This window comes from Pelobates fuscus, chromosome 2 (genome assembly GCF_036172605.1).
Source record: "Pelobates fuscus isolate aPelFus1 chromosome 2, aPelFus1.pri, whole genome shotgun sequence".
In the NCBI taxonomy this organism is placed as follows: domain Eukaryota; kingdom Metazoa; phylum Chordata; class Amphibia; order Anura; family Pelobatidae; genus Pelobates; species Pelobates fuscus.
The window spans coordinates 405,627,571-405,643,622 of NC_086318.1; the positions used below are offsets into that span (position 1 = coordinate 405,627,571).

The following is a 16,052-nucleotide window of genomic DNA, read 5'->3' on the forward strand; positions in this document are numbered from 1 at the left end:
TTTTTTGGTTGGAGTAACTCCTTATGTCAAAGTACAGTGTATAAGCCAGGGAACAACAAATACATAAACAATTCTCTATAAAGTTGTCTAGAGTTGTTAACTGTGAAAAGCCAAAGCCCCAGTTTCATTTGTTGTGCAGTTTGTGTTCAATCAAACCAGAAAGCGAACAAGCCCTGAGGAAAACACGATGAGATCGGAAGTTCTACAGTTACCATTTTTTTACATTTTTTAATTGTAAGGCAAAATGATCTGTGCTCTTTCTAAAACAGACATCTATGTCACTGTCATCTCCTCACTATAAGTTACGGGACATGAGTTCATACTCTAACACTCTGTTTCCAGACCCAATATGAATGATCAGTGACGATGAGATAGTTGCTGGCACAGATCTCTTCCTTTGCAAGATCAAGACTTAAAGTCTTAATGAAGCAATGCGGAAGGCTCAACATGCCTTAGATGCACACGAAACCAAGTTACATTAGGCGCTTTTTTTAGAATGGAATCTTAATGAAATTAAATTGTAAATCTCACAGGACACCAAGAACTTCAATCTGCACTTGCTTAAATACCATTCTAGTTGGCATTGTAAAGATTTAATATAATAATAACAGAAGAGTTGATCTGCACGCAGCCAATAACATGCAGCAAAGGTAGATCCTATCAACTAGATTCCATTCATTTTACCAATATACCTAACTTCCCTCTGATTAGACTCTTCTAACCCCTCTCCTGTCTGTCATTCGTACCACCTAGGCCGCTGAAATGTTACATCCTCTTCAAATGATTGTTATTTCATAGGAAAGGGCTTTACACTTCATTCACCTATAACGTAAAAGTTTCTAAAACTACATACATAAATGTGACATCTCTGAAGTGCTCTATTGTCAATTTGTTGAAAGTACCGCAGCCTAAAGCAAGATTATTTCAGAAGCCCGCAGAATAGTTTAAGCAGTAGCTTTCAATTATGTACACAATTGTAAGCAGATGAAATATGGTTATGCCACACAGCACATGTAATGAAATCCGTCAACTTATGAAAAAATCTCCTTTCTTTGTCCAATAAGTACAGTGTTTGTGTAACCAGGCCGTAATGCAATAAGACACTGAAGAGGCGGTTTAGTACGCAAGGGTCATGAAAAAAAAAATCGAATTCTGCAAGAATGTATACAGACCTTTCGTTAACACACCACCTACAGAATGCATCCTTCACCCTGTCAGGAATGTTGACCTTTACTGTCAAAATTTTCAAATTTTCCCCTCGGTTAATCGCCAGAATCTGTATAGAAACGTAAATGGCAAAGACAGATGACACACAAAATACCCAAAAGATAAACTTATCAAGTCAACATTCATCGAAGCTCTTTCTGACATTCAGCAGGAGTTTGGACTCGGTGCAATCAGGTACAAAAAAAGGCAACAAAGCACGTAAAAACATCAATCGGAAATTTCAAAAAATTACCACATTTATTAAGAATTAATCTACAGCAATCAGATATATTTTCACTAATTTTAATTTATGACCTTTTTGAGTTTTGTACATAAAAGAATTAATTGGTATGCATTATATAAACTTAATAGCGATTAGTTATAAGTCTGGTAAAATATTTTATAAATAAATATCGGTATACAAAACAATTAATACACCACAGTACAAGGTAATTTAACAACTAAATAAATTAGAAGGGCAGAAAAAAAAACATTTATTATTGTAAATTAGCTGTATGTGTCAGCTATAAAAGAGATCTGTCCGTTAACAATGTGTGGCCTAATTTCCAGTATCCCATCTGCAGGATCATCCGTCAATAAAATGCTAAATTATTTAGTGTGTCAGCAGAACAATCACAAACCTAATGACATTATTATAACAAGCACTGTAAAAGAAGATATAACTTATTGATAAACCAGCGCCAGGGCTCAACTCGCCATCTATCACTTCTTCCCTACCTGTTGTCCAATCAAATGCTTCACACAGAGAAGCATATAGTTGGACTATTCTCATAGGCTCAGAACTTCTGAGCGCTGTCTTAACTGTGTAGGGGAGGGTGAGCACAAAAAGTGCATATTTCCCTCTACATGCAGCATTTCAAGCAGATAAGATGCACATACAGTTTCCTCCAACCATGACCACTTCTAAAAGCAGAAATAGTCATGGAGGTTGGGGTAACCTTTCAAAGTTTCCTGCAATGAACTGTTTAGTGGGAATGTCTGCAGCTGCCTCATAAAGGCTCTTATTTCAAACACCTGCACAGCAAAGGTTTGTTTGGTAAGTAGTGCATCTTGAAGAGTTTTTCCACTCTTTACATTGGATGAGTGGTACTGCTCTATAAATTGAGAGTAGCCATATGAAGGGTGCGACCAGTTTACACATAGCCACTAAACAGTGTCATGAGTCTGCATCACACCGCTCACTCCTTGGAGGAGATAAAGCTTAGTCTAAGTCGTGCATGCATCGTGGTAATTGTCACGCACACAAGTTGGACAAAATTAACAGGAGCAGGCAACTTCGAACACACGTTTAGGGCTGCCTCATTGGAAGCTCTAAGAGGCACGATAAGTCCTGCAATTATTTTTTTTTCACACCATAATGCTCTAAAGACCATTGACAGACTTAAATGGACATACCTATTGTAGTGGTTATGGTTTAAGGAGTCTATGGATGTTCCACTGTTTCTTTAACAGTTGCCATGAAATGAGGCTCTTCCGGAAAAAAAGATCTAACCCTAATTTACCATATCCTAATTGCTAAGTTAGCTACTTGTTTTATTATATATATACACATATTTTTTTTTATTATTATTATTTTTTATTTATTTTTGTAAACACTTTACAGGTTAAGCCTGGAAAAGTATGTATATTAAAGAATGCAATGCTGGAGAAAATGTGTACATGCACATGTATGGCACTTGACTGATAGATGCTCGAAAAAAAAAAAACGCACAAGCGCGTAGAGTAATTTAAGGCATCAAAGTCATTCAACATGAAAGTTCAGCAGAGGGAAGCAAGTTTTTTGTTTTCTTTTATTTACCTGTAACTGTGTTATACACCCTACTAACCTTGGATTTATTGGGGTGAAAGAACATGGAACTATCACTTCTCTGTGACAGATCTTCTTTAAAGTTTCCATTTAATAGGGACAAATCATGTTTTAACATTCTCTCCTGCCGACTTCTCTCATTGACCAGGTATTTAGTGTATAGTTTTTAGGGTTTTTTTATCACCCCCAAATGAAATCAGTACATAGAGCCTAGCTAAAGAATCTCTATCGATGCCATAATCCTGACCGGTCTAAATAATTTACAGTCAAACAATAAGGCACCCAGGGAATTGAAGAATATAAATAAAGTGCATGCAATTTTACATATAGCCTAAGGAAAATCTATTTTACCCTTTTTACCTCTATTAAAGAGGAAAATGTAAAAAACAAAAAAACAAACCAAAAAAAAAAAAGAAAATCAAAGTTTAGTGGCTCTGCAAAAGAAAAAAAATCCTTATCACAGGAAAATGAAATAGGCAGGCATACATCACATGTTATATACTATTAACCTGTCGATGTGCACTTCTCTGTACATTAACCTTTCTCTTTAAAGCATGGTTTAAATATACATATGATTGTACACCATTTATCTAATAGATTTCCTTTAAGTGAAGCTGTTAAAGTGCTTGCCTTCTCCGTTTAATAGCAAGGTTACACATGGGCCCAAAGCACTGTCACTACCAACTACGCAGTGTCAATCATGATCTTTAATTCAATCACTGGTGAGCTCAGACATGTCACATATGTTAAATGCAACATTTTAAATCACCCCAGGACACAGTAAAAATGTATATTCCTCAACTGCAATGCACCACTGACATACTAAGCCTGACATATCACTGAACATGAAAGTTACTATTAAAAATCGCATGTGAAATTCTATAGCATCGGGTACCGAGACTGCCAAAAAAAATGTTTTCCTGCAGAGATTAGACTTTTTTTTAAGGCAAAAAACAAAGACGTTTTTACAATTAGTGGCATTGAAAGAAAGACACCATTTCCAAGGAACGATTTGTTTCAACAAAGACGTGTCTCACAGAAATGTTAGCATAGCAGCTGGTCTTGTATTTCTCTTCCTACGCACACATTCTTTCAGTGCAAAAGGTGTGTGTTGTAACGCATGCGTGATCCTCCATTATAGGGATCAGCACTCTCAACCACAACAGACATCCCCTATTACTCACAGCCAGCCACACTGAGAAGTGCTAAAGCCTATTCCTTGCTGCATTCTGGAACAAGTTAGTATCGATTTTTTTTTTTTCTTTAAATTTAAACATTCCAAATTTAAGGTCAACGTAGCAGATCTAAAAAAAAAAAAAATCTCAGAGTCAACTATCCTTTCACCTAGTCTGCTCTGTCAATTTACTTTTAATTTATTTTATATTCTTACATTGGTAAACAAATCTTTAAACAAAACCAAAGCTAGAATTGCTAGGAATTCAATGTGAATTCCAAAAAAATATCAAAATGTAAGGCTACAATAGCCAAACTGAGAACAATTAACTTGGTAAAATATTGTAATTTGGCTAATTTTTAAATTCACTGTGAATTTCCAAACCATTCTTAATTTAGTGAATAATCCTGCAAGACAATTAATCCCACCTGACAATGGCAAACAAGTGTTGGTGTTAATAGTTAAATAGTGAAAAGGGCATTGAAGGTACCAAAAAAATAAAAAAAAAACCAAACACAACAAAAACAAAACTAACAAAAACACACAGACAACATCATCATCAGTGTAAAGCAATGACACAGATAAAAATAGAAATCCCACGGCTGCCAAGAATGACATTTAAAAAGCAATCTTGAATGATTTGTCATTACAAAGTCACCGGGTGGTGAACCATATTGTTCTTTAAATGAAATCTAAATCAAAATCTAAAACTCTGAGGTCATGTCTGAGGTGAGCAGTCTCAGGAAAACAACTCCTCACTATAAGCTAATACCACAAGCTAATGAGTCAATACCATTAACACCTGCACATTAAAACGTATTTCAGTTGGCAGTACTCCCAGAAAAAAAAAAAAGTGAAATGTAATATACCGAGCTCGGGAAAAAAAAAAGGAAAACATTTTGAAGTGTAATTAAAAAGCACTCTTTTGTGCAGGACTCAGACTAAAATGTAGTCCTCTGAAAACAAGACCTGATACTGTAAGCCAAGAAACTTGGCAACTACTCCAAAGATGATGGGTCTTGACACCACCAAAACCTGCTTTAGACAGCAAGAAAACATCTGAGTTGGGAGAAGCAGCAGGAAGCAGATAGACCCAGAACGTAAGGGTTCAGAAAACCATTGTTGAAAGGGACAGACAGAAACGACATGTATCCTGCTGCATTCCTTTTTATGTGTACATTTGTGTCAATGTTACAAAAGCCCTCTAAGGTCACCTTGTTGTCATTCAGTTCTGTGCAGATGTTATTTGCATATCCATACGGCATAGGTAGTTAGGATTATTGGAGGTGGCAATACGTGGAATGCAGAAACTCTGGCACAGCAGAAATAGTTTTTGTTTTGTTTTTTTCTTTAGTTTTTTTTTTTTTTTTTTTTTCCTCAATGTACACAGAACTGATATTAGGTAGAACGGAACTTTTGTTCCGGTTTAGATAACGACGCCCCAATGACAGTGCCTGAGGTGGAGTTACACCTCACAAAAAAACCCTGTATAGCAAAACGCTGCACGTACAAACTCCAAGCACCGTGAACACTTAAAGGGACACTATAGTCACCAGAACAACTACAGCTTATTGAATTATTTCTCTTTTCAGAGAAAATGCAGTGTTTACATTACAGCCTAGTGATAACGTCACTGGCCACTCCTCAGATGGCTGTTAGAGATCCTTCCTGGGTCATGGCTGCCTAAAATGTTTCCAAACATTCAGTGTCTCCTCCCTCTGCATGCAGACACTGAACTTTCCTCATAGAGATTAATTGATTCAATTCATCTCTATGAGGAGATGCTGATTGGCCAGGGCTATGTTTGAATCATGCTGACTCTGCCCCGATCTGCCTCTTTGTCAGTCTCAGCCAATCCTATGGAAAAGCACTGTGATTGGATCAGGCTACCACTTCTGATTGTCAGCAGACAGCTTGTTTTTCTGAGTCTAACAGCATGCAGAGTTACAGCTTCAGACTTGAATACAGTGATATTTTGCTATATTTATGGATGTGTTAACACTATAGGGTAATGTAAGTGTGTTCCTGACCCTATAGTGATCTTTTAAAGTCACTGAATGGTGCTTTGAGTGACCCTTTCACAAATTTGTATTTGTGAGGTGTAAAAAAAGATAGAAATTAACACCTCTTTAGCCTGCAACTAGACCCTTCGTCTTAGCTCCCTGTCAATCATTGCTACAAGCCCTGTCCTTGTCACCTCACAGTGCACAGAGAAAGCATTCAGAGAAGAGGAGAAATTACACAATATTTCTAATTGTTTTCTAATTTTTCATTGTGTGCCCTGGCTGTGTCTGAATTAAACTGAATACTTCAAGTAATTTGCTATTTAATGAAAGATTTAAAAGAAAGCTGAACATCACATGAAAAAAAGGGTTTACACAAGTTCTAGGTCATTTGTAATGTTTTATTCAATTGTGTAATTTCCAGAGAAGTGACAGTTCACCTTTAAATGGACACTATGGGCACCCAGACCACTTCAGCTCATTAAAGTGGTCAGGGTGCAGTGTCCCTGTCCCCCATAACCCTGTAATGTTAATTATTGCAGTTATTGATTACATTGCAGGACTTAGACTGCTTCTATTGGCTGCCAATCAGACAGTCACTAGGGGCACTTCCTGCTTGCTGACTTTTGGTCGACTAAATGACGCCTAATGCGTATGCCAGTGGGGTGATGTGGAAGAGGCAGAGTGGCAAGAGAGATCGGCGCTGGAATCGAGTAAGTGTTACAAGAGTTTTTTTAATGCTTGTAGTGCCTGTGGGTATATTAAAATATAGTATAAAGAACAGAGAGTGTATTCCTTACACTACAGATGATGTGAGTTATGCACAATCAATGATAGAATGATATTTAAATCAGTTTTCCAACTTGCAGCTCAATGCTAGATTTAAGGTTGATGTGAATGATGAGCCTGTTGGAATATATTGCTTACCTGGTGATGCTGAATTCGATTCACATTGCAGGTGAAATTGTGGTACAAGTGGAATTTATCCACATCCTTTACCATTTTGTCCTTTTCCTTTCCAGTAGCTTTTGCCATTGTGGAATGAATTGTAACAAAATTTTGTTTACACCTGGAAAATAAAGAGAAACCACAGGAGATGAGATAAACACAGAACAAAATCCTCTGGCAATGTCATTAGGCATTGCCTAAAAATTGTTACACGTCTACTTGAATATAATTAAAAAAAAAATATTACATCTATTCACAGCACTGAATTAAAAGGGACACTATGCACCTTGCACCCTAATGATGTGGTTTTAATGGATTGATGCTATCCTTCTTTTCGTAGAAACAGTTATTTTTACATGTGTCTATCAGGATGACACCCAGTAGAGGCTCTTCCTTTGAGAATCAAAGGTCTATAAGTTTGGGGTCACCATGCCCAGCATGAGAACAATGAATGCTCCTAATGCTTCCCATAGAGAGAGGCACTGGATTCGATGTTTCTCTACAAGAAACATTTCCTTAGCAGAGCATGGGAATTTCTGAGCAGGCAACCTCTGACTCCAATGTGTCCAGAAGCACTGGATTGGACTAAAGTCATAATTACTGATGTCTTCAAGGGAGACTGAGTGGCTGCAACAAGGAGACTTACGCAACATCCGAATAAGGTAAGTTTTAGGTATTTTTTTAATTTTATTTTTATGGGGATGGCTTAATCTATTCAATAACACTTTAACACTATAACCTAATATTGTTAGCGTGTCCCTACACTTGACAAATTGCCATCAATTTCACACACATTGTTTGCCAGAAAATATTTAACTACTCTCAGCATTATCAGTGCTGTTCAGGTTCAATGAATTTGCACTAGATAATGTGCACAGCTGAAGAGGGAGCAGCTACATCTTTTGCTTTTCTGTCAAACCGCTCCAAAATGGAATGATAAAAGCCTGTTGGACAGCGTCTATACCCTCTTGGCACAATACCAGTATAATGAGCTGAAGTAGTTATGGTGCATAGTGCCATCAACATGGCAAATGCAGCAACCATACAGTTGCCATAAATAATTCCCCCCTCATAAATAATAGCATATTGCTTCCATAGGAAGCTATGGACACGACATAATACCAGTATAATGAGCTGAAGTAGTTATGGTGCATAGTGCCATCAACATGGCAAATGCAGACACCATACAGTTGCTATAAATAATTTCCCCCTCATAAATAATAGCATATTGCAATATTTTTTAATACGATTTTAATTGGGTACGCGGTATTTTGGATGGATGTGCTTCAATTTGTTACAGAAATGCTTTTGATAAAGACAAAGACAATGAAAAGATTTACACAAAGATTGGTGTTCCACAATCACATTGCTCCAATAGATATTGAATTTCGATAAGTTGCAACTTTTACTATTTTGTATCTGAATCGCTAAGGCTACCAAACAGGGATACGCAGCATCTGCTGATAGTACTTACAAATTCCGGATATGCTCCAGAGTGTCCTTGTCTTTAGCCATCATGTCGGCCAGGATGTGCTGTACACCAGTCTCTATATCTTGTATAGTTGCAAGGCCTTTAAAATGAGAATGATATTGACATGCATGAAACGCTGTGCATAACTTTACATGCAACATCTACACCAGAGCATTGCTTGATATCAAGGCTAGACATAAATATGTATCATTCAGGAACAGACAGACCATTTTAGGAGCCAGCTTAAGGAATGCTTCAATATCATACTTCGCGTTAGTAGGTTATGGGGGGGAAACAGCTTGCCCCTGTCTCACTCCGTTATGTCACTTGCGGTAGAGCAATTTGCAAAACCTCCTGCAGTAATGACTCTGCTTGTACTGTAGCTACAAGTCATTTCATTCACCGGAGGGTGGGCATAGGGAAGAGACTACTGACAAGTGCTAGACTACATATCTCATAATCCTTCAATGGAATAATCATACAGAATTTAGGGGATATGCCCCATCCTTGAATTGAGAAAAATTAAAGGATAAGAGATTTGTGGCAAATTTGTTTTGCATCTTTTTGAAGATTGTCTCTATAATACAATTTTAAAAATTACCATTTTAGAGGGTTCCCCTTAACACTTGCTATATTTCTAGACTGATTGTAGAATGGTATTATGCGAACAGATCAGTGGTAACACTCTAAAACATTTTGGCTATCTGGTGTCCATTCAGCCTTGATTATTGCAATCAAACAGAGGGAATTATTAACTAATTGAACACGTTAATGGTCTGCCGGTATCGGGGTAAAGCCCTAATCATAATGTGGGTTTTTCGTATTTGCATTGGGACATTGACTGTGAAATGCTTTTTGACATCCTGTATCAGGGTGCATTTAATAGCTCTGACCATTACAATTTTTCAGTAAACATTCCATCCTGTATAACATGCAAAGCCTTTTCCCGTTTTAGGCTGCAAAGCACAAATTATCATTAATGCTAATTCTACAGAAATTAAATTCATATAACGATAAAAAAGCTATGTCACTCGCAATGTTGATTTTACGGAGACCTTTTATTTTGTTGTCAAACACTGCCCTCTACCAATTTAATTGAAACCTACACCAACTACTTGAGCGTAATCACTCCCAATTGCAAAAACAACCTTAGATTCATTATAAAACTGTTGTTTTAATGTGAGCTAATGTGAAGGTCTGATTCTGGCAAGTATTAAAATTGAACCTATATAAAAATGAAAAAAAAAAACAGCAAAAAGACCAACAGATATAAAAAGCTATAAGATGCTCTGACCCAGTCGTCTAGCCCTTGTGAAAGTCACACAGATCTTTTTGATTGCCCATTTTTTCTGCTTCCAACACATATTGACGGACTGTTCACTTGCTGCCTAATATATCCCACAGGTGTCATTTTAACAATATAATTGATGTTATTGACTTCACCTGTCAGTGGTTTTAATGTGGTGGCTGCACAGTGTAAATGACTGTTAATGATGTCTATCATCTGATGTCTGCTAAACCATATATTAGAATGTACACTAGTAATGTATGCAAAATAAACTATGCTCACATCAGGCACCTCTATGTCAGATAACTGAGTACAAGAAAACAATAACATAAAATAAATGTACATATTTTATAAGGTGTAAAGGGCACTAAAGTGATGGATGCGGGTGGGTTCGGGAGCGGATGTGGGGTGCAATCCATCCGAGGGGGCCCTGGTGGGCATCACAGGACTAGAGGTTAGATAACCATGGAGGGAGCAAATAGGAAACATAGAAAACATACAAAAAGAGGGAGGAAACATTAATAGAAAATATACACACTAATATGATAAAAAAAAAAAAAAAAAAAACCAAAGCAAAATTTAAAAAAGCAGGTACACACAACCGTTTAGCCAAGCTTGCTAAAAATATAAAATGTGCGGACTCTCATGCCACTGTTTATTCAATGTATATCTTGCAATACGCTGTTGTGGCGTCTGTTGATTCCTTGTACCAACCTGCACAGCAAAAATAAAGAATTAAAAAAAAAAAAAAAAAAGCAGGTACACAGACAAAATTTAATAATCCTAGAGATAAACAAAAAAATAAAGCTAACTTGGGCAACCTTTGGAATAAATAAAGTGCATACATGGAAGGCTACATAACGCACCTACAGAAAAGCATATAGTCAATTAGAAACAAACAGTACATGTCTCTCATGTTGCCCTTATGTAAGGGAAGGGTTAATGGTAACCATCGAGACAGTCGGAAACTAACTGGTTTTGGGGAGTAAGATCTATTCACTACCCCTGATATTTGCAGCAAGTTAACCACTCCCAGGGGCTCAGGTTTGTCCCTTCACTGCAAAGGTTAATGGTATTGATCGTACCCACTCAGCTTTTTATGAATACTTTATCTGGGAGCAGGGAATATACATTATGTGTTTGATAAATGTTGTGACTAATTATTCGGTGGCGACTGGCCAATCGACATTCTTTTTCTTTTTGTTATATGCTACTCCCGGATTATTACGGTTGAACAGGGAGGGGATTTACACACGTAAAAAAAAATGGACATGACGAAACTCACAACCGACTTACAGCAAGCTCTGCTTAAATCAGAACTGCAACATAAACAAAACACAAACAAAAAAGCAAACCTGAAAGCACTTCAGACATACATTGAGAGAAGCATCGATAAGAGAGGTATCCTGCTTCCAAACTTTGGTCCAAAAGATTGTATTTTGAAAAATCCAATAAAATCGACACCACACTTGGCAAGGGCCATTGTGCCGCATCAAGGCATATCTATTCTATAGCTAATCTAATACGGCCATGAGAAATGGGAACGGTTCAGTAGTATCCTGACCAGATAATATTAACAAAGTATTCACTAAATACTCATCTTTTTATTATCCTCAACACACACAATTGTCCTTTAAAATGAAGGCCACATGGCAAAGATTAGAGAATTCTTGCAGTCATTAGTACTCCCACATTTAACCACAGGGGACACTGACAGTTTAGGCTCTCTATCACAAAGAAGGAGATCCAACAGGCTATATCAGCGTTCTATTGCAACAAGGCCCCTGACCCAGATGAATTTGATGGAAGATATTATGAAATATTCAGCAAAGAAATAGCCTCATCCCTACAACTTCTTTTTAATGACTTTATGAACAATGGGATCCCAACCCAGACATGTCCCTAGCCAATATAGTCTTGGCTCCCTAAACAGGGATGAGACGATACATAAAACACAGGCCCATTTCCCTAATCAACATTGACTTCAAAATACTGGCCAAAACATTGGCGGAGAGACTCAACCCACTGCAAGATTCATTACTTTAGCCTGATCATGTTGGATTTATCCCGGGGAGGCAATTTTATAAAAATACTAGGAGAAATATCAACCTGGTGTGGCATTTAGTTGACTTAGGGACACCATCTTCAATCCTTTCTTTGGACTCGGAGAAGGCGTTTGACAGAATAGAATGGCCCTACCTATTTTAGCTACTACTTTACCTAAGCCATAACTGTTTAACCCCTTAAGGACCAAACTTCTGGAATAAAAGGGAATCATGACATGTCACACATGTCATGTGTCCTTAAGGGGTTAATCTAGAATGGCCATACCTGTTTGAGATAGTACATCAAAATGGTCCGAGACTTGTATACTAATCTTCACACTAAAACATTAATCACAGGATAAACATATACATCTGCATTACAAGAAGTTGAGGCTTTGGGTGGCAACAAAACAGATAATGGGATTACCTTCAACGTCCCCTTTGATGTATGCATAGAGGTTGAGCTGTCCTGGGGTTTCGATGAGACCTTTAGCAGCTGTTTCCAAGCCAAGCTGTCTGGCTCTCTGTGCCTTCGTACCTTTGCTTCCAGTTTTGAACGGCGCACACTAAGTATGCCAGAAATGAAAATTAAATAAATAATTGCACCAAAATCATCAATAATCATTTGCTGTTTTAATTTGTAAATTGGAATAATTACTGACCACATGTTCAACTTCATCTGTTGATTTCGAATTTAAAATGGCGGTTTGCAAACTGGAATTGAGTTTCCCTTCTTTCTTTAGTTTTTCGACCATGTTGTGAGCTTTTTTGGCAACTGCTCTGTACAGAAAAAGGAAGATGCATTTTTTTTTTATATAATGTTTGCACAGGTGTATACTCTGCAGCATTGCATTGCCACAGGACATGATGTGAAATGTACAGTTAATAAACAATATTGGCATATTAACACTTTTAGAAATGACATTTTGAATTTTACAAAATATATTTTATCCAGGCATTTATCATGGCTTTCTTAACTGCTGTTGTTATTTTTTTCCCTGGTTGCATAACACCAAATTATAAAATTAGCATATGTGTTAAAGAGCTAACAAATGTGTAAAATAGATTTCCCAACGCTGTTTAACAAGAAGCATACTGGAAGAAACTTACATTTTTTTAATATTTTATTTTATAAGATTTGGTGGATGCTAGAAGATATTAACCGTATATGTGCCAATGCGAAAATCATCAACCTAAAGATCACGGGTACATGTTAGTAAATTTTTATTCACAATTTGTTTGGATAGCACTATGGGTAATATGTCAATAACGTAAAGCCATGTCATATTTGCATAAACATACATATCCTTTAGATTGTAAGCTCACGGGCCATCTAGCCAAGCACTTTGTATGAAAGAGTTCCAATGGCTAGATATCGGCTTACGGGCAGGGCTCTCTCTATCTCTTGTATTTGTCTGTGTATATTGTACGTTTCTCCACTAATTGTACAGCGCTGCAGAATCTGTTGGCGCTTTATAAATAGCAGTAATAATAATAATAATAATAATAATAATATGTACATATACATTGTGCTAGCAGAACGGCTGGTAATAGCACAGATTTTTTAATAGACATGAAATAAAAAATATGATCCATTTCACTGGCATTGCTATAGCTGGTTTTAGGGACTAGACCAGGGGTAGGCAACCTCCGGCACTAGTGCCATGCACGGCACTCAAGGTGTCTTTGCACGGCACTCAAGGCTGCTAGAGCCAAACAGACTATGGCCTATCAAGAGTCCAAGTGAAACTTCAGATATCTGCTAATACGAAAAGGTGGTGAAGGACAATCCTCAATTTATGCATTGCAGCACATAGAGGAAGTAATCTCAGATCACATCCTGCCAGCACTTGTGAATGGGAATCCACACTGTAGTAGAGCAGCCTGCAGCTGCTGTTTCAGCTCCTGTCCTTGACCTGTACCTGGCCGACCTGGTCCCCACTGGAACCCAGAGAAGCTACTCACACTGCTAGATATACACAGAAATGCACAATAACCCAGCCCACAAACAAACATACACATACACACACAATCCGCACAAACGTAACCCGCTAACAATCCACATACATGCACACAACCCTACATGCAGCCTCTCACATGCAATACCCCAAACAGCCCCCACACATACACACACTACCAAACACACAATGTGACATGTCCATCCACACACAATTCCACAAGCAGCCCCCATACACAACCTCCATTCATATGTATCAAACACGATACCATAAACTACTCCTGAACATATACAATATAATAGCTCATATACGCACAAATACAAAGATACAAAGCAATTACAGTATAAATAACACAAGCAGAATACGGCAGCATACACACCTCAATTTAAAAAAATAGGACCGGCACGCTAAGGGACATCACAATCCTATATCGGCACAGTGCTGCTAAAAGGTTGCCTACCCCTGGACTAGACCAATGGATGTGTTTTTTTATTTAGCCACAGATCCAATAAAATGGCAGGCTAAAGGGATGTTTTTAGCCACAGATCCAATAAAATGGCAGGATACAAGGATGTTCGGAAGATAGAGCGACACAAATGGGGTTAGGGAGATGAGGTGAGAGACACGAGATTGGTCAGAGGAGATGGTGAGAGAGATATATGACGGAGAAGAAAAGCAGGGGATAAGAGGGTGTGTGAGTTGATTTAGGGGTAGACATAAGAGAGACATAAGAGAGACATAAGAGGCCTAAGAAGAAATAGGAGAAGATAGGCAGAATTGGGAGTGAGGAATAGAATACTCTAATGAGTGGTTCTCCTATTCCCTTTTCCAGAAACAACATTGAATGCTACAGGAATATAGGAACGGAATGACAGAATTACTGATGTTCTAGCAATAGTGACATATTATTAGCCACTTGTGGGTGTTAAATATGTGGTACACCCATGAACCCCAGGATACGGGCCTTGACATCACCTCTTGGGAGGAGTTAAGCCATAGGATAACGGTTCCTAAAGTATAATAAAATCACAAAAATTCCATAAATGGAATATTCATTGTGTAAGGAGATATATTAAGAGAGTTTCACTTTAAATTCCGCATGTTGTTTCATTCACGGACTGAATGTTGAAAGCAGTATTTATATATTAGATATCCCTGTGGAAAAAAAGTTTCCAGGACATGTACAGTAGTCCACAATATGGCTAAACCTAGCCATATCCTAGTCTCCAAAGAGATAACTGTGAAAAGGCATTCACAGATAACCTTTATTTTAATAAAATGTTCTTAATCAGTTAGGTGTGAATAAATATAATCTATAAATTCTTACCGTAAATCTTCCAATCCTTGGTGTACCTCTCGCAGAGCATCAGCATCTAAATTATTAATGAGTTCCTTCCTATAGCGAGCAATGAAAGGGATGGTGTTCTCCTCCTTAAAGAGTTTAATCAGATTGCAGCAAACCCACGGGTCGACATTGGTCTTCTCAGATAAAACCTACAGAGATATTTTAACATTTAGCACATCAACATGGCAGTTACAATTTTCACAAAATAATTTGCCTTTTTTTTTTTTATCGCCATCAATTTAACTCGAAAAAAAAAAAAAACATTCTAAAATAAAGTTGCTCTGGCTAAATTAAGGAGAAAGTGGAGATAATGTTTCCCAAAATAACCCTGGGTCAAAAGAATAAGCAAGACGCCGATAACTAGAAAGAATATAGGGAATAATAGATGGATAATCTGTGAGATGTCCAGGCATATTAATATTATGTTCGGTTTTTCACCTAAACCCTAACTGTAAAGAACTATTCAGATTAGTTATGTTTACTGGTATTAAGAGACCTGTTATATAATCCGATTTCAGAGACATACGTGAACTCTATAAACAGCACTCCACATAGCAATGTAACATGGCTTATTGCATGCCAAAAGGTGATTTACTGCCATATGCTGGCCAAATGTCTGTATGGCAATTTTGTGCCCTTCTGGCTATAGGTTGTCACTAGAATGTGACAGCAGATAAGAACTATTCGGCCCATCTAGTCTGCCCAATTTTCTAAATACTTTCATTAGTCCCTGGCCTTATCTTATAGCTAGGATAGCCTATTGAATATCCCATGCATGCTTAAACT

The 16,052-nt window shown here is 37.5% G+C and overlaps 1 protein-coding gene across 1 annotated transcript in view; it reads right to left on the reverse strand.

Moving 5' to 3' along the window:
* The window catches only part of SRBD1 (S1 RNA binding domain 1), a 134,835-nt gene that overhangs the window by 104,930 nt on the left and 13,853 nt on the right, over positions 1 to 16,052 (reverse strand). The window contains exons 6-11 of the mRNA XM_063443913.1: positions 15,249 to 15,415; positions 12,626 to 12,743; positions 12,391 to 12,529; positions 8,634 to 8,730; positions 7,139 to 7,280; positions 1,173 to 1,276 (exon numbers count right to left, since the gene is read on the reverse strand). Coding sequence (XP_063299983.1) covers positions 1,173 to 1,276; positions 7,139 to 7,280; positions 8,634 to 8,730; positions 12,391 to 12,529; positions 12,626 to 12,743; positions 15,249 to 15,415 — 767 coding nt within the window. The remainder of the gene's footprint in view (positions 1 to 1,172; positions 1,277 to 7,138; positions 7,281 to 8,633; positions 8,731 to 12,390; positions 12,530 to 12,625; positions 12,744 to 15,248; positions 15,416 to 16,052) is intronic.